This window comes from Peromyscus leucopus, chromosome 16_21 (genome assembly GCF_004664715.2).
Source record: "Peromyscus leucopus breed LL Stock chromosome 16_21, UCI_PerLeu_2.1, whole genome shotgun sequence".
In the NCBI taxonomy this organism is placed as follows: Eukaryota; Metazoa; Chordata; class Mammalia; order Rodentia; family Cricetidae; genus Peromyscus; species Peromyscus leucopus.
In genome coordinates, this window is record NC_051084.1 from 14720028 (window position 1) to 14746536 (window position 26509).

The 26509-nt window shown below is 47.8% G+C and overlaps 1 protein-coding gene across 5 annotated transcripts in view; it reads left to right on the forward strand.

Annotated features, from left to right (window-relative positions):
• The first annotated feature begins 243 nt into the window (after window positions 1-243).
• The window catches only part of Pknox1 (PBX/knotted 1 homeobox 1), a 44201-nt gene continuing 17935 nt past the window's right edge, over window positions 244-26509 (forward strand). The window contains exons 1-6 of one of the 5 annotated variants that reach the window (XM_037200252.1): window positions 245-368; window positions 18871-19109; window positions 19965-20072; window positions 22288-22415; window positions 24765-24936; window positions 26310-26480. In XM_037200252.1, the coding sequence (XP_037056147.1) occupies window positions 20022-20072; window positions 22288-22415; window positions 24765-24936; window positions 26310-26480 (522 nt within the window). In that variant the 5' untranslated portion in view covers window positions 245-368; window positions 18871-19109; window positions 19965-20021. Of the gene's footprint in view, window positions 369-18008; window positions 18300-18870; window positions 19110-19964; window positions 20073-22287; window positions 22416-24764; window positions 24937-26309; window positions 26481-26509 lie in introns of those variants that run through there. The other 4 variants (XM_028885064.2, XM_028885066.2, XM_028885065.2 and 1 more) reach the window with 4 other exon arrangements.

Sequence of the window (26509 nt, forward strand, 5' to 3'; positions counted from 1 at the left end):
CTGGGGCGGGGCAGGCAGCTACTGGCGGTGGGGCTGGGCCGCTGGGTGGGGCCGGGCTGAAGGAGCGCGGCGGGGCGGGACCGGCCTCCGCCCCGCCCCTTCTGGGCCCGCCCCGCCCCCTGCCTCGCCCCCGCTCGCCGCCGCCCCGCCCTGGGCCAGCCGCCGCGCTGGGCGGGGGCGGGGCCCGGGGCCGGCAGGCCCCGCCCCCGCGGTGAATATTGATGCGGCGCGCGTCGGCGTCGCCCTCCTCCCATTGAGCGAGGCTGTGTCGCGTGGCCCAGCGTCGGCGTGACGGTTGGACGCGGGCGCGGCACTGCGGGTCCCGATTGCTGCAGCCGCTTGTCAGTGTGATGAAGATTGGCACCCAGGTAAGCTGTCACTCAACCGCTCCGCCGCCGCCGCCGCCGCTCTCGCCGCCGCCGTCCCTATCAATCACACCGGCCGAGGCCGCCGCTGCCGCCGCCTCCGCCGCTGCCTCTTCCGCCGCGGGCCGGGCGGGTGGTCGGGCGGGCGGTCGGGCGGGCGGTGCCCGGGGCCGCACTTGACCCGCGCCCGGGGCGGGGGCGGGGGCGGGGAGGGGAGCGCCGATGGGGGGAGGGGGCGCTGCGGCCGCGGCGCGGGGGCGCGCCCGGCTTGTTTTCCTGTGTGGGTTCAGGGGCGCGGAAATTTCTGGAAGGCGGCGGGGCCTCCGCGCTTGGGCCCGCTCGGGGCGCGCGCCTAACCGTCGCTCACGGAGCGCGGCGCGCGGGCGGCGGGGGCGCGCGGGCCGGCGGGGGCGCGCGGGCCGAGGGCCGGGGGGCTGCGAGGCAGGAAGATGGCGGCGGGGTCCGCGGCCCGAGGGGCGGCCCGAGCCAGCGTGGGGCTTCCCGCGGGAGTCCGCGGACGGTGACAGCGTGTCGCGCGTGTCCACGGCCCATCGGGAATAGCTTCTTAGGGAGCGCTTGGCCCGCCGTTCCTGCTCCGTGTGTTCCGGGGAAGGGAAGCGGTGCAGATGGAGGAGAGCGGAGCCCGCCGACCTCGGGGCTCCGGGCTCCTGAGGCCTGCGCCGTCGGTCCCGCCACGCCACCCGGGAGCGCGGGCCGCGGGGCCCATGTTCGAGCGCACGCCTGGGATTTAGGATAGCCGAGACCTAGGTGTCAGGCTCGACACGGAAGCTTCTTCCAGAAGTGACTGCTTTTGCTTTTTCTTTAGAAGTGGGTGCTTTCCGCTAAAGGATGGGAGAACCCGCCCCTAAGCAGGGCTCCTGTCATGGCATTAGAAAAAAAAAAAAAGAGCTTTCTCTAAACACTCCGGGGAAGGATTTGACTGAGGCGGGAACGCGTTGCTAGCACACTTTGTTGCTCAGGTGGTGTCCAAGGGATGCAGCGGAGCATCCCGCTGCAGGAGCGCGGTGAACAGTCTAGGATCCACCATTGTGCGAGGTACCGCCGAAGCTCCCGGATTCTCCTGGCAAACTTTGTCGCCAGGGCACCGGGAGTTGAGGCGCTTTAAGAGAATTCCCTGTGCTTTAGAATTGAGGAAGCATGGCAGCTGGAAGGATAGCGCGTCCCCCACAGTCTGATTCAGGTTGCAGCAGGCTTACGTTTAATTCAGTCTCTCTGGTCTTGTAGCCTAACTCTAGGAAAAATCCTAACGGTGAATTGTGGAAACAAAGTCACCACAGGAGTAGTAACATTCAGTTACAAGCTTGATTTGGGTCGGGTATTGTTAAAACTAGAACTGTTGAGAAGAAAAGAAATTTGCCCAAGTTCCAAGTGTGGATCCAGGAGCTGTAACTTCCCCAGGGTCAAACCGAGAACCAGCCGTATTGAAATAGCTCTCAAAAGTATCGGGCCAAAGTGGAGAGAGTCTCATCTGAGCCCCGGATTAGCTCACTGTGCGGCCACGCTGAGCAGGGCTCTCCAGGTCCTTTGGGAATGTGGGAGGTTTCCGTGACAACTCAGATGCTCTGTGGACATACATCAGCTCACATACATCTGGCCCTACCAGATCTCCTGATCTTACTGTCTGCCTTCCTCCTCCAAGAGCTGGAGATTTTTGGGTTTGGTTTTGTCAGTTTCAGAGCCTTAGTTTAGAATATTAGAAACCCATGTACATTGAGCTATCTTTGGTAGGATGGGTGTACTCCTCCCCCCTTTCCTGACATGGCTATTTGGTGGCAGAGGTGACAGGGAATTCAAGTAATTCAACAGTCAGGGGGACTTGATGTTCTGAGGCAATGGTGTGGCCTCATAGTGGTTGAGGGTAAGAGTCTTTGGATTAGACTGTCGTCCTACAACTAGCCGGGTTGAATCCATGTGTATTACGTTCTGTTAGATCTTGTACAAAGTGAAGTATGCTGTGTATAGAAAAAGTTGATGGTGAAGATTGGTAGGATGAACAAAGTCTGGGCTGGACGGTCATTTGGTACACAAAGGCTGCTAAGTCTTACTTACTGAGAGGATGCTAGGTACGTAGCCTGCTGAAGCCCCTTGTTCATTTTGTCAGCCCCTGCTGTTCAGCTTTTGTTTCTGGAAATTTTCTGCAGAAGGCAGTCAATGTGGTGGCTGGCCTGTGGTTGAAAACTCCTGTTTCTCTGATGTTCTGTGGTTCTTAGGACATTCCTCAGGAGCATGAGAAGAGGATGGAGTAGTTTTTAATTCCAAGTGTTTTCAGGGAGGTGTGGGGCTGAGGAGAAACATCTGCAGTGTCTTCATAATCTTGAAAACCACTAGGTAGGGTTGTAGCTCATTGACAGAGCTCTTGCTTTACAAAGCCCTGAAGCTGATTCAAACATCCCTACCCAGATGATTTTATTGTCTTGGGCCTTTCTCTGGAATGATAGTATAGTTATCCCAATGTGTGAAGCCACAGACAGACCTGTCTTCCCTCTTGAGGAAAGATTAGTGTGGATTGTCAGTGCTCTGTGTGTAAGGTAATTTCTGCTCAGGGTAATCGTGCATCCTAAAGGCCTGTTTAAGTTATTTGGCCCATCTTCTAATAGAGTAAAGCCTTCTCAGGTGACACTGTATATGTGTGCTCAGTGGGATAAGACAACAGGAGTCTAGTGGGTTCCCTCTGTAACCACCATGCCGCCTGGTCCTCACCCAGCTCCCCCTCATATTCTCTCAGTCCCCATTTCTGCCTTTTTCATCCTCTTCCCTTTTCCTTGCCGTGGACTGAGACTTCTGAGTTCTCTTTCCCCACACATCACCGTTCAACACTGACCTCTGGGCTGGGGGGCTGCCTTTATAAATACGAAGCTCCTTCTTCCCAGCAAGCACATTTTACTTTCTGCGTGTGTGAAGGTGCCAGTTTTAGGTATTATTAGGAGTAATTCCCCTCTTTGTGATTGGCTCGTTTCACTTAGTACAATTTCATCGTACTTCAGCTTGTGCCAGCATCTCCATATTTTGAAGCCTAATAAAGTTCCATCCTATGCATGCCCTGCATTTTGGTCATCCACCCATTCCTGAACACCTGGTCCCTTCCTCTTGGCTATTGTGAACGCTGTGGCCCTGAACGTGAGTGTGTGGACATCTGAGACTCTGCTCTCGGTGCTTTTGATAGAGTTTCAGAAGTAGATCGTGTGTCGTGTTAGTTACAGTTTAAAGACTGTTTTTCCACCATGGCAGAGCTCTGCTCAAGGCTCCCGGCTTTGGGGTGTGGAGCGGTGTGAACAGTAGGCAAGCACCCCTGCCATGGAGCCACACTGCTGGCCCCGGTTTTCTCCATCCTCGTTGTCTTGTTAATTTTTTTTTTTTTTGGTTTTTCGAGACTGGGTTTCTCTGTGTAGCTTTGTGCCTTTCCTGGAACTCACTTGGTAGCCCAGGCTGGCCTCGAACTCACAGAGATCCGCCTGGCTCTGCCTCCCGAGTGCTGGGATTAAAGGCGTGCGCCACCACCGCCCGGCCGTTTTATAATTTTAATACATTTCTCTAGTGATTAGTGATGTTGAGCATCTTTTCCAGGGTTTACTTGCCATTTGTGTGTTTTCTTTGGAGAAATTTCCTTTTTACGTTTGCCCACTTTAGAATTTATATTATATACATACATGTTATGTATAAATTGTTGAACTACTTCTGTATCTGGCATTATCGTGTAATTTTATGCATGTTAACAAAAATGTTTCTTATTTTAAAATTTTAAAGTTGGGCCAGAGAGGTGGCTCAGCCGGTAAAGGAAGGCCTTTGTCACCAAGCCTGACAGCCTGAGGTCAGTCCCAGATCCCACAAGGTGGAAGAAGAGAATGGACTTCTACAAGTGACCTTTAACCTCCACATCAGCTGTGGCATTGTACATGCACACAATAAAGAAATACATTTAATTTAAAAATGTGTCACAACTTTCTTTCCTTTCTTGAATATCTGACGGTTATGCCTGATGTGCCAGGCCTTTGGGCATTTGCCTTTTGACATTGTGACATTTTTCCCTCTGAACACTGGCTTTCCTCTGATCCGCTCCACATGGTACTAGCTACGTTACAAGGCCTCTTTCTGCAGGGCACTAGTGATGTTCTGAGCGGCACTGGCAGTGCCAGAGGGAGAATGGTTGTCCTAGGAAGGCTGCTTAGCTTGGAAGAGTGAAGTCCCTATTTTCCATCCTTCCGTTGCTTCCCCTGTGCCAGGGATTGAACCCGGGACACTGTAATCCTAAGCACATACTACCACTGTGCTCTAGCACCTAGCTCTCACAGGACAGTTTCACTGATCTGATAACAAGGACATTACATAAGTTTTGTGTGTCGGTTTGTATTGATGCCAGTGATAGTCATGTAGCCTTAAAAAGCTTTGATAATGGATTTAATAGCTATGATAGACCATCTAATTCAGCCTATCAGAACAGATTCTAAAACCTGTAAAATGCCTTTTGTTAGGTCCAAGGAGATAACAGGTAAAGTGCTTGCTACACAAGTGTGAGCCAAGCTCAGATCCCCAGAACCCACATAGAGCCTGATGTGGTAGCACATCTGGAAGTCCCAGCACTCCTGTAAGATGGAAGGCAGAGGGAAAAGAGACTCCTAGAAGTGCATGGGCCAGCTTGCCTGGCAAATGCAGCAGCAAACAAAAAAGTAGAAAGTGAGGACTGTGTCTCAAGATTGTCCCCTGACCTCTACACACTCCTGCTGCAGCCACATGCCAGCACTCACACCCTTGCACCAACACACACAAGTGTCTTTGTTATTAGAAATTTGCTGTCTTTAATTTGATTCTGTAGATTAATTTGATTCTGTAGATTTTTATTTCGTTTTTTCGCTGTGGAGTTGGGCTTGCTTCAAGCCATTCATTCTTCCGTCTGAGCCTCCCATGTGGCCGAGCTGTCTGAGTGTGGGGATTGTAAGTGTGCCACTGTGCCTGGCACAGGTTTGTTTTAATAGGATTTAATATCTGATTTTATTTGGATATTAAGTTTTAAATGGCACCTTCTCAAGCTTTGTTTGAAAACTAAAGTGTTTTCTTGGCAGATGTCTTCCTTCAGATGAGTTACTTATTGACTGTCTCTGTGCCGGGGGAAGAGAACCTGGCTGTTTATGATTTTTGAGCCCTAGTCACCTGAGACTTCTTAAACAACGAAACTCCTTGGACTTTATGTGAGGTGGTTAATTCCCTTAAAAGCTCCTGGAGAAGGTGTGCTTTTGAAGACAGACCTTGGCCAGTGTTCTTAGAATGCCTTGGCTTTGCAGGTGTATTAAAAAGCAGGTTGAACTTGGACAAAGACCATCAGTTCTTTGGAGGGTTAGTAACAGGAGAATGAAGAGCAGCCTGGCACTCTCGGGTGCTGTCTTCAGTCTTCTGCTGTCAAGTCTGTCTCTGTTAGTGCTTGTCTTGTTCTTTGCAGATACTAGAACTGAACTCGCCTAGAACACCCAGCTTTTCTGGGTTGGGGTGGTTAAGGCTCACTTTGACAGCAGGTTGGACTGGGGAAGTTGTCCTGTGTTGGTGTGGCAGCTGGAAAGGAGGATAGAATGCTAGGGCTCATCCAATGGCTTGACTTATCACCAACTGAGCTGGTAAACATTTTAAGTGGGTTAAGAGGAATATTCTGGGACAGCCGGACTACACAGAGAAACCCTGTTCCAAATAAATAAATAAATAAATAAATAAATAAATAAATAAATAAATGAAAGAAAAAGATGTTTCTCTTTGGTTAGCTATACTTTATTTACACCAGAAGTTAGCACACTATGAAATCCCACTGTGGCCTGCGTGTGTGTGTGTGTGTGTGTGTGTGTGTGTGTGTGTGTGTGTGTGGGCGCGCGCGCGCGCGCGCGCGGTAAAGACCAGAAGTCAAGGTGTTTTTCCCATTTTTTTTTTTTTTTTATCTTTTTAGAGACAGGGTTTCTCACTTAACCTAGAGTTTGGCTAGAATGGCTGGCCAATAAGCTTCAGGGGTCCATCTGTCTGTCCACATGGCCCCACCCCCAGTGCTGGGGTTACAGATGCATGTTACTGTGCCTGGTCCTTAGATGGATGCTGAGGATATGAACTTGGGTTCTCAAATTTGAACAGTGGACACTTTGCCCATCAGACTGTCTACCCAGCCTGATTCAAGCTTTTTCTTTTTTTCAAATGTTCTCTTTTCTCTACATTTCAGTGATTTGTTTTTGTTTTTGTTTTGTTTTTCTTTTTTTTCTTTTTCTTTTTTTTTTTTTTTCTTTTTTGATTTTTCGAGACAGGGTTTCTCTGTGTAGCTTTTTGTGTCTTTCCTGGGACTCACTTGGTAGCCCAGGCTGGCCTCGAACTCACAGAGATCCGCCTGCCTCTGCCTCCCGAGTGCTGGGATTAAAGGCGTGCGCCACCACCGCCCGGCTTGTTTTGTTTTTCAAGACAGGGTTTCTCTGTGTGGCTGTCCTGGAACTGACTCTGTAGACCAGGCTGGCTTCAAACTTAGAGATCTACCTGTCTCTGCCTCCCGAGTGCTGGGATTAAAGGCATGTGCCGCCACCACCTGGCTTTAGAAGATAATTTTAAAGATTTATTTTTATGTGTATGAGTGTTTTTGCCTGCCTGTGTGTAAGTACACCACATGTGTGTCTGGGGTCTATGGAGGCCAAAGAGGGCACTGGATCCCCTGGAAGTGGAGTCTTCCACTTGAACTGCCACGTAGTTCACTGGTTGTGGACTGCCATGTAGGTTCTGGGAAGCAAACCTCTGTCATCTGGAAGAGCACTGTGCACTTCCATGCTGCCCAGGCTCATCTGGAACTCCTGGCTTCAAGGGATCCCGCTGAAGCAGCTCTTGGGCAGCTGGACTGCAGTGAGCGCCTGCACAGCTGGCTTGTAAACATGTTTATGTGTAACTGGTAATACAGGGTTGTTATGGAAACCAACAGGGTAGAGTGTTACTGTTGGCTTTAGGTATTGTAGTGTTAAAATAACCAGTTGATAACTGAAGATAGGTGAGGACAGGGAACATACCACAACATACAAGATGACTGAACAGAAAAACTTTAAGGAAGGAGAATCGAGAAACAAAACCAATCAACACAAACCCAAAATATCAGGAACCACAATTAGTTTAAAAGGGCTCCAGATTAAGCCAAATGATCTGGCTATATAAGGCATCTAAGACTGTCAAGTAGATGGGAAATGGGTAGAAAACTCAATCTACCCGGAGCAACTGCCAGGCAAGACAAATCAAACTCCTGGTTGAAGTACTAGAGAGAGGAGAAAAGCAGTGAGGACCACTGCATGCCACTCAGAGGATCAATTACTAACGTTAAACTTCATAGGCCTTGTATTCTCCTTACCAAGATTGATTATAGCAAGTAAATTAAGTGCGTGCATGCACACACACATCCATGCAGACAGACAGACAGGAACAGAGATCTCCTTGAGAGAGAGAGAGAGATCTCCTAGATGTGACTTCCAGCAGCTCAATGACCAAGAAGTCATCAAAGGAGTGAGAGTGTGAGGCAAGACATGAGCCAGTTCACTGTCAGGATCTCACATGCTTCAATCATCAGAAATGTCTCTGGGCATTGCCAGATGTCCCCTGGGTGCCAAAATTGTCTCCATTTGAGAACTGCTGATACAGAGGATTTAAACAATATGACAAATGAGCCAATAAAGAAGGACAGAAATTTGTGGTAATAAATAAAATGTAGATTGTCTTCATCACATAAACATTTAACAAAATTAGCCATGTGTTAGGATAAAAAGAAAATCTCCAGTTTCAGAAAAGTAAATCCTAGCCAGGTGTGGTGCACCACTCTTGTAATTCCAGCATTTAAGAGATCAGGAGGATTGCTGGGAGTTCAAGGCTAGCCTGGGCTACACAGTGAAATCTTGTCTCAAAAACAGACCCCTCTCCTAAAACTGGAAGGAGAGGTCAAGTATAGTAACATCTGCCTGTAATTCTAGCTCTAGGATGTAGAGGCTGCATCAGGGGTTCAAGGTTCTCTTCAGCTACGAGACTCATTCTCAAAAACAAGTAAACCTGAACAATTAATTCCATGAATGAGAATCTGAGACCACAGTAACACAACCTAGCTTGAACTTTGAAAATGGGCTAAAGATTACTATATGGAAATTTTGAGCCAGGCAGTGGTGGGCACACACCTTTAATCCCAGCACTCAGGAGGCAACGGTAGGTGGATCTCTTCCTTCTGTATATTTCTTGGAATAAAGAGGAGATTCAAAAACTATCTCAGTGAGATGGGACACACCTTTAATCTTAGCACATAACAGGCAAAGGCAAGAGGATCTCCGTGAGCTTGAGGCTAGTTAGGGTTACACAGTGAGACCCAGTCTCAAAAACCAAAAATATTTCCTGCCTCTGAACAAATGAATGACTGCTGCTATTCTCTGATTTACCAATGAATAACTGCATTACACATCCTCACCTCCAGGATAAAGTAGGGCTAGTCCTCAGGAGAAACCAACTCCACAAGTGCAATTACTAGAAAATTAAGAAAGGGGTTGGGGATTTAGCTCAGTGGTAGAGCACTTGCCTAGCAAGTGCAAGGCCCTGGGTTCAATCCTCAGCTCAAAAAAAAAAAAAAAAAAAAAAAAAAAAAGAGAAAATTAAGAAAGGAAGCAGATTAAGCTTTCAGCTTAAGACACAAGAAAAGTAAAATTAACCCAAAGAGGAACAAATCTGATTTTCAGCTTGTTAAATTTGATTATGAAGAAATTAGAGAAAAATAGTTATAAAAGGAGATATGAAGATAGATTGAAGGTGATAAAAAGGAACACCCTAGTTACTTGATGGCAATGCCTTTGAAGAGCTGTGGGTAGTGGATGAAAGCAGAATCTGAGCTGACCTTTTAGTAGAGCATCTTGAACGGCTCCAGACACAGATGAGTGAGTTCTATGGAATCCTCATAGAACAGATCATCCCTATGTTGTGCAGACTTTAGGAATCACTTTCTAAATAATTGAGCTCTGCTGTGTACCCAGCATTGTGATAGTGCCTGGGAGTGTGGGGTGAATAGAAGCAACTAAAGCTCCTGTCTGGAATGTACAGAAGTTGGTGCCTGCAAGGAAGGAAATGCTCCTCAGTGCCTCGTCAGAAGAAGAGGTCTATTACAGCTGTGGTAAGGACTGGGAGGGAGGGGACGGGGTGACTCATGCCATGAGATGACCAGGGGAGTGGGAGTGAAGCCAGTCTAGACAGAAGTGGACGCTGTGCCTTTGGAGGAGCCTGCAAGAAACCTGAAGTGACTGGTGGGCGCCAGGGAGGGAGGGAAAACCAAGGCCCAGCCATCGTTGGATATGCCCAGAATGATGGTCTTTATCTCGTGGCTACAGAAAATCCCTGAAAGGTCTTAGACAGGTATGTTAGTGTCAGGCTGAAGTTTCGGGAGTCTCCTTAAAGACTTGGGGTCGAAGCAAGACTGAAAGCTAGTAGAGCGAACACTAAACTTGGTAGGGCGTGTGCCACATCTCCTCCTTATGTCCTGAGGGGCCTTTGAAAGGGCTTAGGCAGCCCCATGTTTGCAGTCGTCATATCCTCCCTCCTTCTTAAGCTGGTTCCACTCATTGCTTGTAGCTTTCCCCTGCAGAAATTCTACATCATCAATGTCTCCCACATCATAGGGTCTCCCTTCCAATGTCAGTTAATGCTCAGTTTCACACTTCCCTCAAGTCTACATGCAGGGACTCCACCCCGTGTCACACTTTACCTTCCTTTGAAAACTGGGGATAAGACGCAGCAAGACTCTCTAAACCTTGCATTTGTCAGGTTGCAAAGCTTGATTCATATGGAGAACAGCAAACTCCCAGAAGCACTCTGTTCTTAGTCAAATGAATGTTTGTCTTTACAGCCTTAAACCTGGGGGTACCTGGGGCCTGGCAAATTCCTGAGATGTCTTCATGGCATCTTTGTTATTGTCCTGATGAAAAGTACTTGGCTTCTTTTTAACGTCTCTAGTCTTTTCTACAGTTGTGTTTTTGTCTGTATTTTTGGTTTTCTGAGACAAGGTTTCTCTATATAACAGTCATGGCTGTCCTGGAACTCACTCTGTAGACCAGGCTGGCCTTGAACTTACAGAGATCTGCCTGCCTCTGCCTCCCGAGTGCTGGGATTAAAGATGTGTGCCACAACCACCCAGCTCTTATCTGTAATTCTAAGTGAGCTCCTTTTGTGTCTAACCTGTTTTTTCTAAATCTTTCTCTTCTGCTCTTTACTCACAGTTTTTACTGTAAACTTGGCTAAAAGTACCCACCAATAAGCACATCCACAACGTTCATTAGGCCATCTGCTTTCAGTTCAGCCCACACAATTCATCTTAGACAAGATGTAGGCAAGTTCTTTGCCAGAATGTACACAAATAGCCTCTATTTTAATTCTCAGTGGAATTCTCCTTCCTGTCAGAAACATTGTAGGCATACAATATTTACTGTCCACATTCCTGATAACCATTCAGCCTGAAGCAGTTAAGAGCTTTTAACTCTCATCTTCAAGCTTTCCCAAAAATCCTCCCACAAACAAGTTCCAGAGGTTTATGAACCGCTGTGGTCAGGTAGTCGGAGTAATGCACCAGCTTCTTGGTGCTAGTTCTCTCTGTCAGGGGTTGTCATCACTGCAGCAAGACACTGCACAGCTTACAAGAGGAAGGATGACTTTTGACTCAGACTCGGGTTTCAGTCCGTGGTTGGCTGTCATAGCTTTTAGGCCAATGGCAAGACAAACATCATGGCAGGTCATGACAGGATACCTGCTCATCTCATGGCAACCAGTGAGCAGAGAGGCAGGAAAGGATCAGGCTAGCTAAATCATTTAAAAAGATGCCTCTAGGCATACTGCAACAAGACCCTCTCCTCCAAATAGGCCCCACCTTTGTATAGCCTATTCATTATGAATTTAATACATTAACCATTGATGAACTTAGTGCCCCCATCACCCAGCTGTCTGTCAATAGTGTCACCAGCTAAGGATCAAACACATGGTCCTTTAGAGAAGGATACTTCATGTCCAAACCCCACACAGATGCCCGGGAATTCTCTGCTCAGTCACCCTCCTTTTTTTTTTTAGTTTTTCGAGACAGGGTTTCTCTGTGTAGCTTTGCGCCTTTCCTGGAACTCACTTTGTAGCCCAGGCTGGCCTCGAACTCACAGAGATCTGCCTGCCTCTGCCTCCCGAGAGCTGGGATTAAAGGCGTGCGCTGCCACCACTGCCTGGCTTTTTTTTTTCAGTCACCTTCCCAACTGACTCAGTTTGAAAAACACCATGAATGGAGTTGATGAAACTTAACAGGCACCAGAGTTGATCAAGTTACAGAATTCTTCCCTGATTTCCTTGTGAAGTCTCTATATATTATTATATAGAAGAAGAAACTGGAGGACCTTAGAGCTGGATAGAGTGACCTCAGGAAGCTGGTTAACCTTAGACCATGAACTTCATCCATTTCAAAAGTATCTGATTATTTCTGGTATAAGTCTAGTGGCATAGAACAACCATTTTATCATATGCATGCTTTCTGTAGGCTAGAGTTAGAAAAGTCATAGGAAACACCCTGCATGTCCATGTTTGGGTCCTCAGCTTGGGGGCTAGGGTGACTTGATAATAGATGAAGTCTCTTAGGGACATCATTTCTTCTTCTCTTCCTCCTCCTCTTCCTCCTCCTGTTCCTCCTCCCTCCCTACCTTTCTTCCTTCTCCTCCTTCCCCTCCCTCTCCCTCCCCCTTCTCCTCCTCTTCCTTTGTTTTCATCTTCTTTCTTCTTCTTCCAAGGTCTCTCTATGTAGTTCTGACAGTCCTGGAACTTAGCATGTAGACCATACTGGCCTTACAGAGATCCTCTGGTCTCTACCTCCTGAGTGCTAGAATTAACGGTGTACCCACAATACCTAGCTAGGGACATTTTCTTAAATCTGCCAGGTGTATCTGTGAGCTGTAATGTAAGGAGGGGATGTTGGCCAGAGCACTTAACCTGTAGAGGTTCCATGTGAGCTGGGATTTCTTTATAGTCTTATGGGGCTTTCTTAGAGTCTTGTGGGGAATAACCCACAGAATTAGTGGGTTATATAGAATCAGGGAAGCTTCCTCACAGCCTTGGGAAGGTTGCTCATAAAATCAAGGGCTCTTCCTTAGAGCCTAAAAGGCGTCCTCAGTTTTGTGACATTTGCTCCCAGGCCTAGGGGACTGTCACAGGTTTGATGGCTTCCACACTTAGGGGCTTCAGGACCTTCTCACTGCTTCAATACTTGACAAGAAGTAATTTAAGGGAAGAGTTTTGACTCCCAGTTTAAGGGTACAATCCATCATGGTGGGGAAAACATGGAGGTTGCTTGCTCATCTCTGGGAGGATCAGGAAACAGATGAGTGACAGTGGCACGCGCCTTTAATTCCTGCCCTCGGGAGACAGGTGGATCTCTGTGAGTTTGAGGCCAGCCTGGTCTACATACTGAGTTCCAGTGAGTTGGAGGCCAGCCTGGTCTACATACTGAGTTCCAGGACAGCCAGGACTACATAGAGAGACCCTGTCTCAAACAAACAGATGGGGATAGGGTATTTGTGCTCAGCTCCCTTTCTCTTTTTTCCTGTTTGATTCCATCTGAGACCTAGCCCATGAAATGGTACCCCTGCTATACAGGTGTGTCTTACCCCTTACCTCACTGAATTACTGAGCATTTCTTAATTTAATCCAGTTGACAAAACCATCACAAGTTCATCCTTGTCAATCGATACCCAAGCACATCACTTAAAGATTTACTTTTATTGTTTTTCAAATGTGTGTTAGGTATGTGCACGAGTGCAGGTATCCATAGAGGCCAGAACCATAGATTGTACCCAAGTTTCTTATGTTGAGAACTACTGTAGAGAAAATACTCTGTCGGATGGTAGTGGCACACGCCTTTAATCCCAGTACTCGGAAGGTAGAGACAGGCAGATCTCTGAGTTCGAGGCCAGCATGGTCTACAGAGCAGGATCCAGGACAGGCTCCAAAGCTTCTCGGAGAAACCCTGTGTGTGTGTGTGGGGGGGGGGGGAGTGAGTATTTCAGGGGCTGGTGTGGTGGCTCAGTAGTTAAGAACACTTGTTGCTCCTGTAGAGGACCTCGGTTCAATTCCAGTGCCCACATGGTGGTTCCCAACCATCTGTAACTCCAGTTCCAGGGGATCCAATGCTATCTTCTGACCTTCGCAGCCAGTACACACACATGGTCCACCTACATACTGGTATACTGTGGCCAGTATATTTTGAAATTTAGTATTTAGCTTTTTTTTTTTTTCTTTTTTTTCAAGACAGGGTTTTTCTGTTTTGGTGTCTGTCCTGGATCTCCCTCTGTAGACCAGGCTGGCCTTGAACTCACAGAGATCCACCTAAGTGCTGGGATTAAAGGGGTGTGCCACCACCGGCTGGCTGCATTTAGCTTTTTTTTTTTTTTTCCTTCGAGACAGGGTTTTCTCTGTGTAGCTTTGCGCCTTTTCCTGGAACTCACTTGGTAGCCCAGGCTGGCCTCGAACTCACAGAGATCTGCCTGGCTCTGCCTGCTGAGTGCTGGGATTAAAGGCGTGTGCCACCACCGCCCAGCTGCATTTAGCTTTTTAAAGAGTAGTTTAGCTATTTGTGGATTGCTGTTACTCTTCCTTTACATTTGAGTGTAGTTGGAGTATCTCAAAACAGATTTTCCTTGGGATTGTATCTGCATGGCTTACAATAACATTTATGTAGAAAACCCATGGAATCTGCATAAACCATAGAGTCAAAGGAGTCCACTAACAGCAGATCCAAGGTCAGACTGCACAGTGATGCTCTGTCCATCAGCATCCAGCAGCAAGAAGTGCAGTTAAATGTGTGCAGCAGCTGCAGGGAAACTGTGGGCTGCTTTGGGGCCACATCCAGTGAATGACACAGAAGACCTCTACAAGAAGACATTAAACTTAGTACCGGATAGAGATGAAGAACTGAGACAACAGAGGATCCTGTGCTCTTTGAGTGGTTGACTCGGTATTTAAAGACCCTGTCCTCCCTAAGTCACTCATAAATCTGTTACAACAGTTGTTATAAAGTGATTTCTGTATGGTAGCGACTTTGTTTACTGATCCATCCCTGCACTCAAGGCAGATCCCAGCAAGGAGAACAACCCCCCTTCCCCAGTAAATGCACAGATGGATAAATGGTGCAGTGAAGTGCATGCAGGCTGCATCCCTGCCTTTCCCACTCACTGGCTGCTGTAGACTCATCCACACTGCTTTGGGGTTAGTTTGGTTTTGATTCTGGGGACTGAATCCAGGGCCTCAGCATGCCTGCAGACTTGCACATGCTAAGCATGTGTTCTACCACTAAGCTAAACCCCCCAGACCCTTGCTGTGAATTTTAAATGATTTTAAGTAATGAAAATATTACTTGATAGAGCTACGCATGGTGGTGCATGCCTTTTAACCCCAGCAGTTGGGAGGCAGAGGCAAGTGGGTCTCTGTGAGTTCAAGGCCAGCCTGGTCTACATAATGAGTTCCAGAACAGCCAGAGCTACATAGTAAGACTCTATTTTGAAAAAACAAACAAAAATATTATTTATTGAAGTTACTGTCACAGGCCCAAAGAATGTTTTTTTTCTTTTTCTTTTTCTTTTTTTGTACAGTCAGTAAAGCTATTATATGTCTCTACCCTCATGACTTTACATGAAACTGATTACTTCTCAAAGACCCACCTCCAAATAACATTAATAGGAACTGGGTGTTAAATTTTAGCCCATGAACTTAAACATTTTTTTTTTTTAAGATTTATTTCTTTATTTTTGGCTTTAGTTTTTTGGTGACAGGGTCTCTCTATATGGCCCTGGCTGTTCTAGAACTCACTCTGTAGACCAGGCTGGCCTCAAACTCACAGAGATCTGTCTGCCTCTGCCTCCCAAATGCTGGTATTAAAGGCATATGCCACCACACCTGACTAGATTTATTTATTTTTAAATGTTATTTTATGTGTATGAGTGTCTTACATATATGCATGTGCACTAAATACCTGCAGTGCCCAAGGGGGCTAGAAGAAGACATTAGATTCCCTGGAATTAGAGTTATGAATGATTGTGAACTGCCATGTGGGGGCTGGGAATTGAACCTGGGTCCTCTGGAAGAGCAGACAGGGCTCTTAACTAGCCATCTCTCCAACCCTTATTTATTTTATTTTATGGATATGGGTATTTTGCCTGAATGTGCATCACTTACGTACTTGGTGCCTGTGGAGGCCAGAAGAGAATATTGAATCCTGGACCTGGAGTGACAGGTGGCTCTGAGCCTCCATATGGGTGCTGGGAGCTAAACCCAGGTCCTTTGGAAGAACATCCAGTGCTCTTAACCACTGAACCATCTCTCCAGCTCCCTAGCATGAGAACTTTTGAAGAACACATTGGGACCATAGCACAGCTTTAATGCCCAGCAGATTATTTTGATGTTCTTTGTAGGTTTTGTTGTTTTGGGTTTGTTTTTTGAAATGAGGTTTCACTGTGTACCTTCTGGCTGGCCTGGAACTCACAAAGCTCCCCATGTGCTACCGTTTCTGTCTGATCTGGATGTGTCATCGAGTGCAATCAGAAGCGCACTTGCTGTGTTCTGGGACTGTGGCATTTGCTTTGGGAGGGTCCCCAGTACTCTGTTCTGGAACACGGGCATGGAAACTCTAAATCTCTGGGTTGCTACACTGACCCTGGCTTCCCAGATGTGTTCATTGGCCATCATCTTTAGCCAGATTTGCCCAGGAAGGCTCCTCAGTGAGACTGGGAAAACTATCTCCTACAGGGCGGCACCTTTGCGGTATATTACTTTCCCTCCAGGTGCTTGCATGGGAAGTGTTCTGTGAGAGCTGTCTGGAAGCAGTACAGGACCAGCACTGAGTCTGTGACACAATCACTTCTAGACTGACCTGATTTTGATGTTGAACCATCAATAGACTGTTGCTACCCTGGAAGATATGCCTTAGTGGCATTCACAGCAGAGTTCCTTTCCACTCAGCATGGCCAGGGAAGGAGATTATCTATGTAAGGGAGTCCAATGGCTCCTTAGTTTAGCTATTGTTTGAATGCAAATTGTTTAAAATACTTTTATAAGAGGCTAGGTGTGGCCTGGCAGTGGTGGCACATGCTTTTAATTCCAGCATTGGGAGGCAGAGGCAGGTGGATCTCTGAGTTTGAGGCCAGCCTGGTCTAGAGAGTGAGTTCCAGGACAGGCTCCAAAGCTACACCCTGTCTTGAGAAAACAAAAACAAAAATAAAAAAAGGCTGGGTGTGGTGGCATTTAAAATACTTTTATAAGAGGCCTGGCATGGTGGAAAATGCCCTTAATCCCAATACTCAGAAGCAGAGTCAGGCAGATCTCTATGTGTTCTAGGCCAGCCTGGTCTACATAATGGGTTCCAGGACAGTCAGGTATATAGAGAGACTCTGTCTCAAAAACAAACAAACTGCCTGTCCGTGGTGGCACACGCCTTTAATCCCAGCACTCGGGAGGCAGAGGCAGGCGGATCTCTGTGAGTTCGAGGCCAGCCTGGGCTACCAAGTGAGTTCCAGGAAAGGTGCAAAGCTACACAAAGAAAACCCTGTCTCGAAAAACCAAAACCAAACAAACAAACAGCTTTTTATAAGGCTGGAGAGATTGTTCAGTAGTTGAGGGCACTTGACCCAAATTCAGTTCCCTGTCCCTCAGTACTGGCTTCTTACAACCTCCTGAAACTCCAGTTCCCGGAGATTCAGCATCCTTTGGCCTCTACATGGTGCACATAAACTCACACAGGAATGCATACATACACTAAAATAACTAAATTAATCTTTAAAATTACTTTTATATCTTAAGCATCTCAGCCCTTTAGAGACTTATTCCTCCAGTTTACTGATGGTTGAAGATCATTGTTTCCCAGGCTCTCTGTGGGCTTCTTGGTCCCTAGGCAAGACCCAGGAGGAAGGTGGTATGGGTGATAAAGGTACTCATAGCTAGGCATGCATACAGATGGGGAGAGAGGTGGGCAGAGCTTCTAGGGAGGGGGAGGCCCTGTGGTGGGAGAGAGTGCTGCAGGAGGAGGGCGACAAGGTGTTGGGTGGGAGGGTGTACATACTCTTGGTGCCAGGGAGCTGGGGTGGGGGTGGGCTGATGCCTAGGATGGGCTTGGGTAGAAGCACCTTATGAGGCTGGTCATATGACCAGATTTGCATTTCAGAAAGCCTGGAGAATGGTTTGGAGCAAGGCCGGATTGGGCTCTGGCAGCCACGGGCGATGGAAGTCTGAGGAGACTGCTGGGCCGGCTCTGAGGGCGGAAGGGCAGGTGGAAGCAGAACTGAAGGGAAGTCAGGATTTGGAGGAGAACCAGAGTTTAGTCACCACAAAGCCATTAGGAGATGTCTGGATCGAGTTGGAGATGTGTGGGTCTCTGTCCAGAATGGGGTCCTGGGTGGAGGGAACACACAGATTTAGAAGATTTAACAGAGTTTTAAACATTTTAATTCAGAGGCTGGGCTTAGTGGGTGAGGCATGACTTTAATCCCAGCACTTGGGAGGTAGGGGCAGGTGAATCTGTGAGTTCAAGGCCAGCCTGTTCTACAAAGTGAATTCTAGGACAACGAGAGCTACATAGTGAGACCGCATCTCCAAAAAAGAAAAACCACAAGTACTGAACTTAGTTTTCTCACTGCACTCACTCCCATCTTTGGAACGGCTATCTGGAGAGCCACTGCTAGTAGAGTGTTTTCCCACGCCCTTGTACAGACAGCTCTTAGGAGAGTGCCAGGCCAGTACCATCACTTCCGGCGACAGAGTCTGAGGCCATGGTTCTTGTTCCCCCACAGACCTTCTGTTCATCAGCTGCTGACCCGGCCCTCCTCTTACTGATCCTGAGGACGTCCTGACATGGTCGGCACTCGCCCGCCATGGCTCCCCTCCTTTATGTGTGTAAGCAGTTCTGTTCTGCTTCTCATGTCGTGCAGTGTCCACGACATGACCCCCAAGCTATCCCCTAGCACACCATCTTCTCTCTTCCTTTTGGTCTCCTCCGGTCTGTTGGCTTTCCATCGTGCATTTATGTGTATTTTTGACTAGGGCCGCTGTGCCAAATTACCACAAACTGTATACTAAACAGTAGATTGCTCACCTAGCATGTGTGAGGCCCTGGATTTAATCCCTACCACCCCCAGAAAAATGGGTTCTCCTGTGGTTCTGGAAATCATGATCAAGGTGTAGACAGGGCTACACTCTCTCTCTGGAGGATCTAAGGATCTGTGATCTGTCCTTGCCTCTTCTGGCTTTTGGTGATCCTGCTTCGGCTTCCTGGGCTTAAGGGTGTATTCCTACTGTGTGTGCCTCCATCTTCCCATGGCAAACCTCTTTGTGTGTCTCAGATCTTCCCCGCTCCTCTTAAATAGACAGCCAGTCGCTCCATCCCGAGTCCCAAGGCATTTCATCTCAAGACCCTTAGTGTCATCCCATCTGTAAGACCCTGTTCCTACATCTGGTCCATGTTCAGGTGCTGGGTTAGAGTGGGACGTGTCTTGTGAGGACTCAGCTCATCTCCATGTGTACCCACTGTACCCTGACGATGACCAAGTGATTCCAGCCCAGGCTGCTCCGCTCAGTTTCCGAGAAGGTATCTGAGACTCGCCTGCAGCCTGAGATGCCCTGCCTTGTCTCCCTCCCAAGCCGAGGAGCTGTCCTTAGCTGTCTGCTCACCTCAGGACCTGCGGCTCTATTCTTCCAGGTGCTCAGGTGGGAAGCTTGGACCCATCCCTGCTCCTTTAGTTCATCTGCAGGTCCCTGGCTCACCTCCTCTGACTCTGGTGCCTAGGGTTCCCCACCTTGGCTCCTCTGCCCCTCAGCCCTGCAGTCTGGTGTGTCCACGTGGTCAGAGCATGAGTCACCCACTGCTCAGACCTGTTGTGGGTTTCTATCCACTGACTTGCTGTCCTCATTGTAGCCACAAACCCACCTGATCAGTCACATCCCTACCATCTTCTCCACTCTGTTCAGCCATCTTGTCTCCTGGCTTCCTTCTGTACAGGGGTGGTAGGTAGCCTACTACTACTTCACCGGTCAGACTTCTACTTACCTCCTAGTCAGCCTCTATCCCAACCTTGCTCATGGACCTCATCACTCCTGACATTGACTTGCCAGTGTTTGTCGGTAGTTTGTGTCTACCTCCATACCTCTCCCTTTCTCCTCGTGCTCCTGTCCTGTGGGGGCCCTTGGTGTCTCCTACTAGTCTCCTATTCTGCCCGCCACTGCCATGCACTCAAGGAAGGCTAGGTCTCTCTAGGCTAACTCCTGTGCTTCTGGTGTCCTGCCCCCCTCCCAGCATCCTGTATGTGACAGTATTTTCTGGCTCCTTATGAGGGGATGAAGGAGTGTGGTTGACCATATAATAGCAGGTTGGGGCCCAGCTTAGTAAGATGAGTGACTGCTAAGGAAGTGTAATGCTGCCAGGGCGGATTTGGCTTGGAGTTAAGGGGTTGCCCCTCTCTGTATAAAAATACACAGTTTTTAGAAATTACAGATGCTGTGGGATAAAAGACAAGAAATGCCGAGGAAGTGTTAACCAGTGCTCTTCTGCTTTTGTTTTCCTAGACACCACTCACTTTTGACTCAAGATGATCTGATGTCTGAAGTGAACTCTCATCAACCATGATGGCTACACAGACGTTAAGTATAGACAGCTATCAAGATGGACAGCAAGTAAGGGCCTGACCTTTGTTCTGCATCCCGATCATTGCCAGGCAACCCGACACGAAATGTGGACAGTACTCGGTGTGAATGTTCAGTTTCCATGAGCTCACACGACACCTTGAAATGTGTTAGGCATCCATTACAGACCAGAGCTCAGTGCTGTCAGCTGCTCATGCTTGCTCTTTAAGTGACACCACCTCCTGCCCAGCCACGAATGCATGGGTGCATGGAAGCATGTGGTGCTGGGGATTAAAAACTGGGCACTTTGGGGGTGGGGTGGGGTGGCAGTGCATGCCTTTAATCCCAGCACTCAGGAGATGAGGCAGAGGTAGGAGGATCTCAGGGTTTGCAGCCAGCCTGCGTACAGAGTTCCAGGACAGCCACGGCTACACAGAGAAACCCTGTCTCGAAAAACAAAACAAAACAAAACAAAGACCAAAACTGGACACTTGGCAGCATTGTGAGCATTTGGGTTGCTCTCCAGCAGAGGGAAGAAAAAAGGAAAGAGAAGCTGGGTGGGTTTTTGTCTGTTTGCAACACTAGTGATTGAGTCCAGGGTCTCAAGCTTGACAAGCACCTTCCCGTAGCTGGGCCCCTTAGGCGGGGTGTCCTAGAGGTTTTGTTGTTGTTTGGTTTTGAGACAGTCTTTCTGCGTAGCCTAGACTTACCTTGAACTCACAATCCACCTGGCTTGGTGTCCTAAGTGCTGGGACACAAGTGTACACCATGTACCTAGCTCTGTTTTTTTTTCCTCTTCCCGCCCCTCCCCTTAGTCCCTTTCTTCCTCCTCCTGCTCTTCCTTCCCTGATACTCTCTTCACTTCTTTTGTTATTATTTTGGGACAGAGTCTCTGGTAGCTAAGGCTAACCCCAAACCTTCTCAGTAGCTGAGGATGACCTTTAATACCTGATCCTCCTGTCTCCCTCCTGAGTACTGAAATTATAGGTATATGCCAACACAGCCAGCTCTGAGTAATTCTTTTTCTTTTTTTCTTAAAATGCAAATCTAATAGTATATCTTCTCCCTGAGCCCTGAAGTGGCTCCCCGTAGGTGTCAGGCAAGGTCCAGACTGCCCTAGCTCTGTGCCTGCATGCCCCGATGTCCAGACTGCCCTAGCTCTGTGCCTGCATGCCCCGATGTCCAGACTGCCCTAGCTCTGTGCCTGCATGCCCCGATGTCCAGACTGCCCTAGCTCAGTGCCTGCATGCCCCATGGACTCCCAGGCATCCAGCACCTCATGACATGGCATACTCAGGTGCCTCTTTACCTCGAGGCTCTGCTTGTGGTTGTTCCAGTTACTCTTCCCCTCTTGTCCTCTAGGTCTTTGTTCAGACTAGCCTTCTATCCGCCATCTGTGTGTATCCCCACACCAGAGGGAGCAGTGCAACCTCCTGTGGCAGGGCCTGATGCTCTTTAAGGGACATTCCATGACCCTTTGTGGACAGTCACACCATCCTGACATAGAACACTTGGGTTCCTCCTTCAAAGTCATTTCAAAGAAGACTCAAATAAGTCTTGTAATGCTTTTTTTTTTTTGTCTTTTTCCAAGACAAGGTTTCTCTGTGTAGCTTTGGTGGCTGGCTGTCCTAGATCTCGCTCTGTAGACCAGGCTGGCCTCGAACTCACAGAAATCCACCTGGGTCTGCCTCCCAAGTGCTGGGATTAAAGGTGTGCACCACCACCACCCGGCTTGTAATGCTTTTTTATACATACAATCTGATCACCTTTTTAAAGAATAGTTTGGGGCTGGAGAGATGGCTCAGAGGTTAAGAGCACTGGCTGCTCTTCCAGAGGTCCTGAGTTCAATTTCCAGCAACCACATGGTGGCTCACAACTATCCATAATAGAATCTGATGCCCTCTTCTGGCATAAAGTTGTACATGCAGATAGAACACTCATATACATAAAGTAAACAAATCTTTTTTTTTTTTTTTAAAAGATTATTTTGTATAATGCCACACAGTGGCGCACGCCTTTCATCCCCGCACTCAGGAGGCAGAGGCAGGCGGATCTCTGTGGGGAGTGGGAGTAGGACACACTTGGTTAGTGCTTCCTCAGGATGGGCAGAGGCAGGGTGGTCTCTTCTTAAGGACAGGTAAGAGATTCAAAGGAGTTTTGCTGCTAGAATTCTTTGTGTTGCTATTGGCAGTTATATAATCTTCCAGCTGTAGGGTAAGTAGCCCTTTATGTTTTGTATTTTGTAACAAAATATCTCCTTTTACAGATGCAGGTGGTAACGGAGTTAAAAACAGAGCAAGATCCCAACTGCTCTGACCCGGATGCAGAAGGAGTGAGTCCTCCTCCCATGGAGTCTCAAACCCCAATGGATGCCGACAAGCAGGCCATTTATAGGTAGTGCCAGGGTGTGGAATATGTGGTTCGCAGAGAACCAGGGAGAATGCAAACAGTGAAGTGGAGCCCAGTGCTGGGATTTAGTCTGAGCGGGGAGGTACCATCGGGATATTGCAACTCCTGGGGAAACCTTTTCAGAGATGTTACTTCTAATAAGAAGAGAAAAGGTTTTATAATATAAATCTACATGTTGGGTAACCTTTCAGAGAAGTCTTCAGGCCAGGCATGGTGGTGCACACTTGGAATATCAGCACTGGGGATAGAGAATTCAAAGCCAGTTCCAGGCTAGTCTGGGCTATATAACAAGACTCTCAAAGGGAAAGGGGGCCTTGAGATGGGTCAGCAAGGAAAGCACTTTCCATGTAAAACATGATGACCTGAGTTTGATTTCTGGAACCCACAGAAAGTGGAGAGAACTCTACAAAGTTGTCCCCTGACCTCCACATGTGCAGCTCTAGAAATTGTCATTTTATTCTGTAGACCTCAGCTACCTAGGTGACTCCTGAGTGAGGTCATGTCCTGCTGTCTGGACCTCAGCTACCTAGGTGTCTCCTGAGTGAGGTCATGACCTGTAATGAGGACTCACTTCAGTTATAGGATATCTCCTTGGTTTTCTTTTCTTGACTGGCTTCTTTCACATAAAATGTTTTAAACATGAATCTGTAATATACAATCTTCTGGGACTTTCTTCCTTTTTGAGGCTAAATAGATTTTTTTTTTTTAATTATGTATACAATGTTCTGCCTGCAGGTATGCTTGCTGGCCAGAAGAGGGCACCAGATCTCATTACAGATGGTTGTGAGCCACCATGTGGTTGCTGGGAATTGAACTCAGGACCTCTGAAAGAGCAACCAGTGTTCTTAACCTCTGAGCCATCTCTCCAGCCCGGCTGAATAGAATTTTGTTGTGTATATCTATTTATCTATTTGGGTTACTGCATTTTTTTTTTTTTTTTTTTTTTTTTTTTTTTTTTGAGACAGGATCTCTCTTTATAGTCCTGGCCTGGCCTGGCCTGGCCTGGCCTAAAACTCCCTTTGTAGATCGAGCTGCCCTTGAACTCATAGAGATCAGCCTGCCTCTGCCTCCCTAGTGCTAGGATCAAAGGTGTGCCACCACTGCCCAGCTGTTCTTTCTCCTTTTGACTGTTAGTGCACTCTGAACGCATATGTAGATGTACATTAGCTGTACACAGTGTACTAGGAGCTTCTGTCAGGATTGTCAGACTAGAAACATCCTATATATTTCTCATAGAGTAGTGGGTCCATGCAGTATATGCCACTCAGCATTAAAAGGAAGGAATTTGGCTGCATGAAACTTCTTACATGAATCCCAGCTGTCTCATGCTGAGTGAAGGAAGCTCTTCTCAGAAGGCTTGCAATTGTATGATTGCTTTTACATAACACCAAAAGAAAACTTGATGATGGTGACCCCTGCTGGGCTAGGGATTCCAGCATGGTGCACCAAAGGGGGGAAAGAGGAGGTTTGGGGTCCTGATGTGACTAGACACACACATAAGAGTCTAAGCACCAAGAACGGTCTATTTTAAGTTGGATAGTTCACAGATAAAAATTTAAATACCTTGGCGGGGCAAGAGTAGTGTGAACGAGGCCAGCAAGGACTGTGGTGAGACCCTCTGTCATGAAACAAATAGCAAACAAATGATAAAAAAATTATGAAAAGATCACGAGTTTTGAAAAATTATTTTCACATAGCTTAAAATTAATCCAGTTAAAACTATTTTGCTGGGTGGTAGTGGTGGAAGCCTTTAATTCCAGCACATTGGAGGCAGAGACAGGCAGATCTCTGTGAGTTCAAGGCCAGCCAAGACAGAGTGAGTTCCAGGATAGCCAAAACTACACAGAGAAACCCTGTCTCAGAAAACAAAAAATAAATAAATAAAATAAATACTTCATGAAACACTTCCACTCAGACTAGCCATGCAATATAAAACAAATTAAAAACAAGTAACAGATGGATTAAGAGAGATGGCTCCGGGTGGAAGAGCATGGCTGCTCTTCCAAAGGACCCAGCTTCAGTTCCCAGGAGATCTGATGCCTTATTCTGACCTCCATGGGTACCAGGTGTGTACATAGTGTGCATACATGGAATAAAAAAAAGTTCTTTGTATGTAAACAAGTAATGGACTGTTTAAAAATCATTCATACAGGCCAGACAATGTGCACACCTGTAACTTCAGTACTTGGAGGCTGAGGCAGAAGAGCCTCCAGTTAGAAGCCAACCTGGCCCGGGTGATGGCTCCCTGTCTAAAAAGGGTGGAGGCTCATTGGTGCACACATCCCAAAGCCTTCCTGGAGAGATGTGGCACACCTTTCCTCTCTTCCCCCGCAGGCATCCGCTGTTTCCATTACTAGCTTTGCTCTTTGAGAAATGTGAGCAGTCCACGCAGGGCTCTGAAGGTACGACGTCTGCCAGCTTTGATGTGGACATTGAGAACTTTGTCAGGAAGCAGGAGAAGGATGGGAAGCCCTTCTTCTGTGAAGATCCGGAAACTGACAACTTAGTGAGTAGAGTCCATGCTTTGCTTCTTCGTGTCTTTGTGTGTGTGTGTGTGTGTGTGTGTGTGTGTGTGTGTGTGTGTGTGTGTGTGTGTGACTTAAACCCCGCCCACGTCCTTTACCTTCCTAGTCTTCTAGTTTCTGACTAGTTTCCCCTTTAACAATCGTACTGACTTGTGCTCCCTCCCGAGGTGGGGGCTCAGTCCTCTCATGGGTGTCTGTAAAGACTTGCTGGAGCAGGCTGCTTGGTCCCACTGGTGTTGTGAGTGCAGATCTAATCTTAGAAGCAGGCTTGAGTCACCAGCGAAGCAGCTCCCTCCTGGTGCTGATCCCAGCCGCTGTACCCTCTTCCTGTCCGACCCAGTAGCAAGGGCTTTGAGGACACAGGCAGTGCCAGCGTCCTTTGTCAGGGCACCCATACTGTCTGCCCTTCTAGCCAGAGCCTCTCCCCGATTCACATGACCTCAGAGCCCCACAGCAAGGTGTGTTCTCCAGGTTTTGTGAGTACCTGGAGGACTCCAGCCTTCAGCGGGTCTTCATCATCACGGATAAATCGCGTCGGCCTTAGCTCTAATACTTTTGACAGATGGCTGTGTTCAACTTGGCCCTGTGGTCTCTAAAATGCCTATCTTTTGAGTAAGGATCAGAAGCGCTTTTGGTCCTGGCCCGTCCCTGGCCTGACTCAGTCGAGGGGACAGGTGTCCTCTACACCCTGCCAGTACCACCTCATCTAAGCCCAGGATCTAGCAGAGCTCATGCTCCATAGCTCTTGTTACTGACTGGTTTCTCACAGCATCAAGAATGTAGGTGACTTCATACTCCAGCCTGTGGCTGAGGGTCTGGGCCTTGTTCACGGCAGGGGATGCCAATGACATGGCACTGTTGGTATTAGTGACTCATTGCTAGAGTGTAAGTATGCTCAACACTTGGTGACTTCCTATTAAACAACGGAGAAATAATAGGAGAAGAACTTGGGGATGTAGAGCTAGGCAAAGAGTTCTTAGACTTGACACCAGAAGTATGATCAGAAAAAGCAGAGCTGGCGGGTTGAACTTTGAGAACCGCCTCTAGGATAGGTGTGGATGTTGAGATGGAGTAGAGTGAGGCTGTAACCCCGTCATCTGCAAGCATTGAGCACACTCCCAGGAGGGCCGTGCTGAAGGAGGCACCTTGTTCCTGTGTCCGTCACAGGTGCAGCCGGGCTGGGCAGAGGCACTGGAGTGCTGGGACACTTTGTCTGTCTGTGTAATTGCTAATGCTGCTCCACTTCTCTTGTCGTTTCCACCTAATAACTGAGCAGTGTGTGTGATAGTGGTGACTTCTGATAACGAATGGCACGTTTTTCTCACTTAACGGTCTTTCTTTTCTCTACCTCTAGATGGTGAAAGCAATCCAGGTCCTGCGCATTCATCTTCTTGAACTGGAAAAGGTTAATGAACTCTGTAAAGATTTCTGCAGTCGGTACATTGCTTGTCTGAAGACAAAAATGAACAGCGAGACCCTGTTGAGTGGGGAACCCGGGAGCCCGTACTCCCCTGTGCAGTCCCAGGTACCTGCTTTGGGCCCATCGTGCTTCTT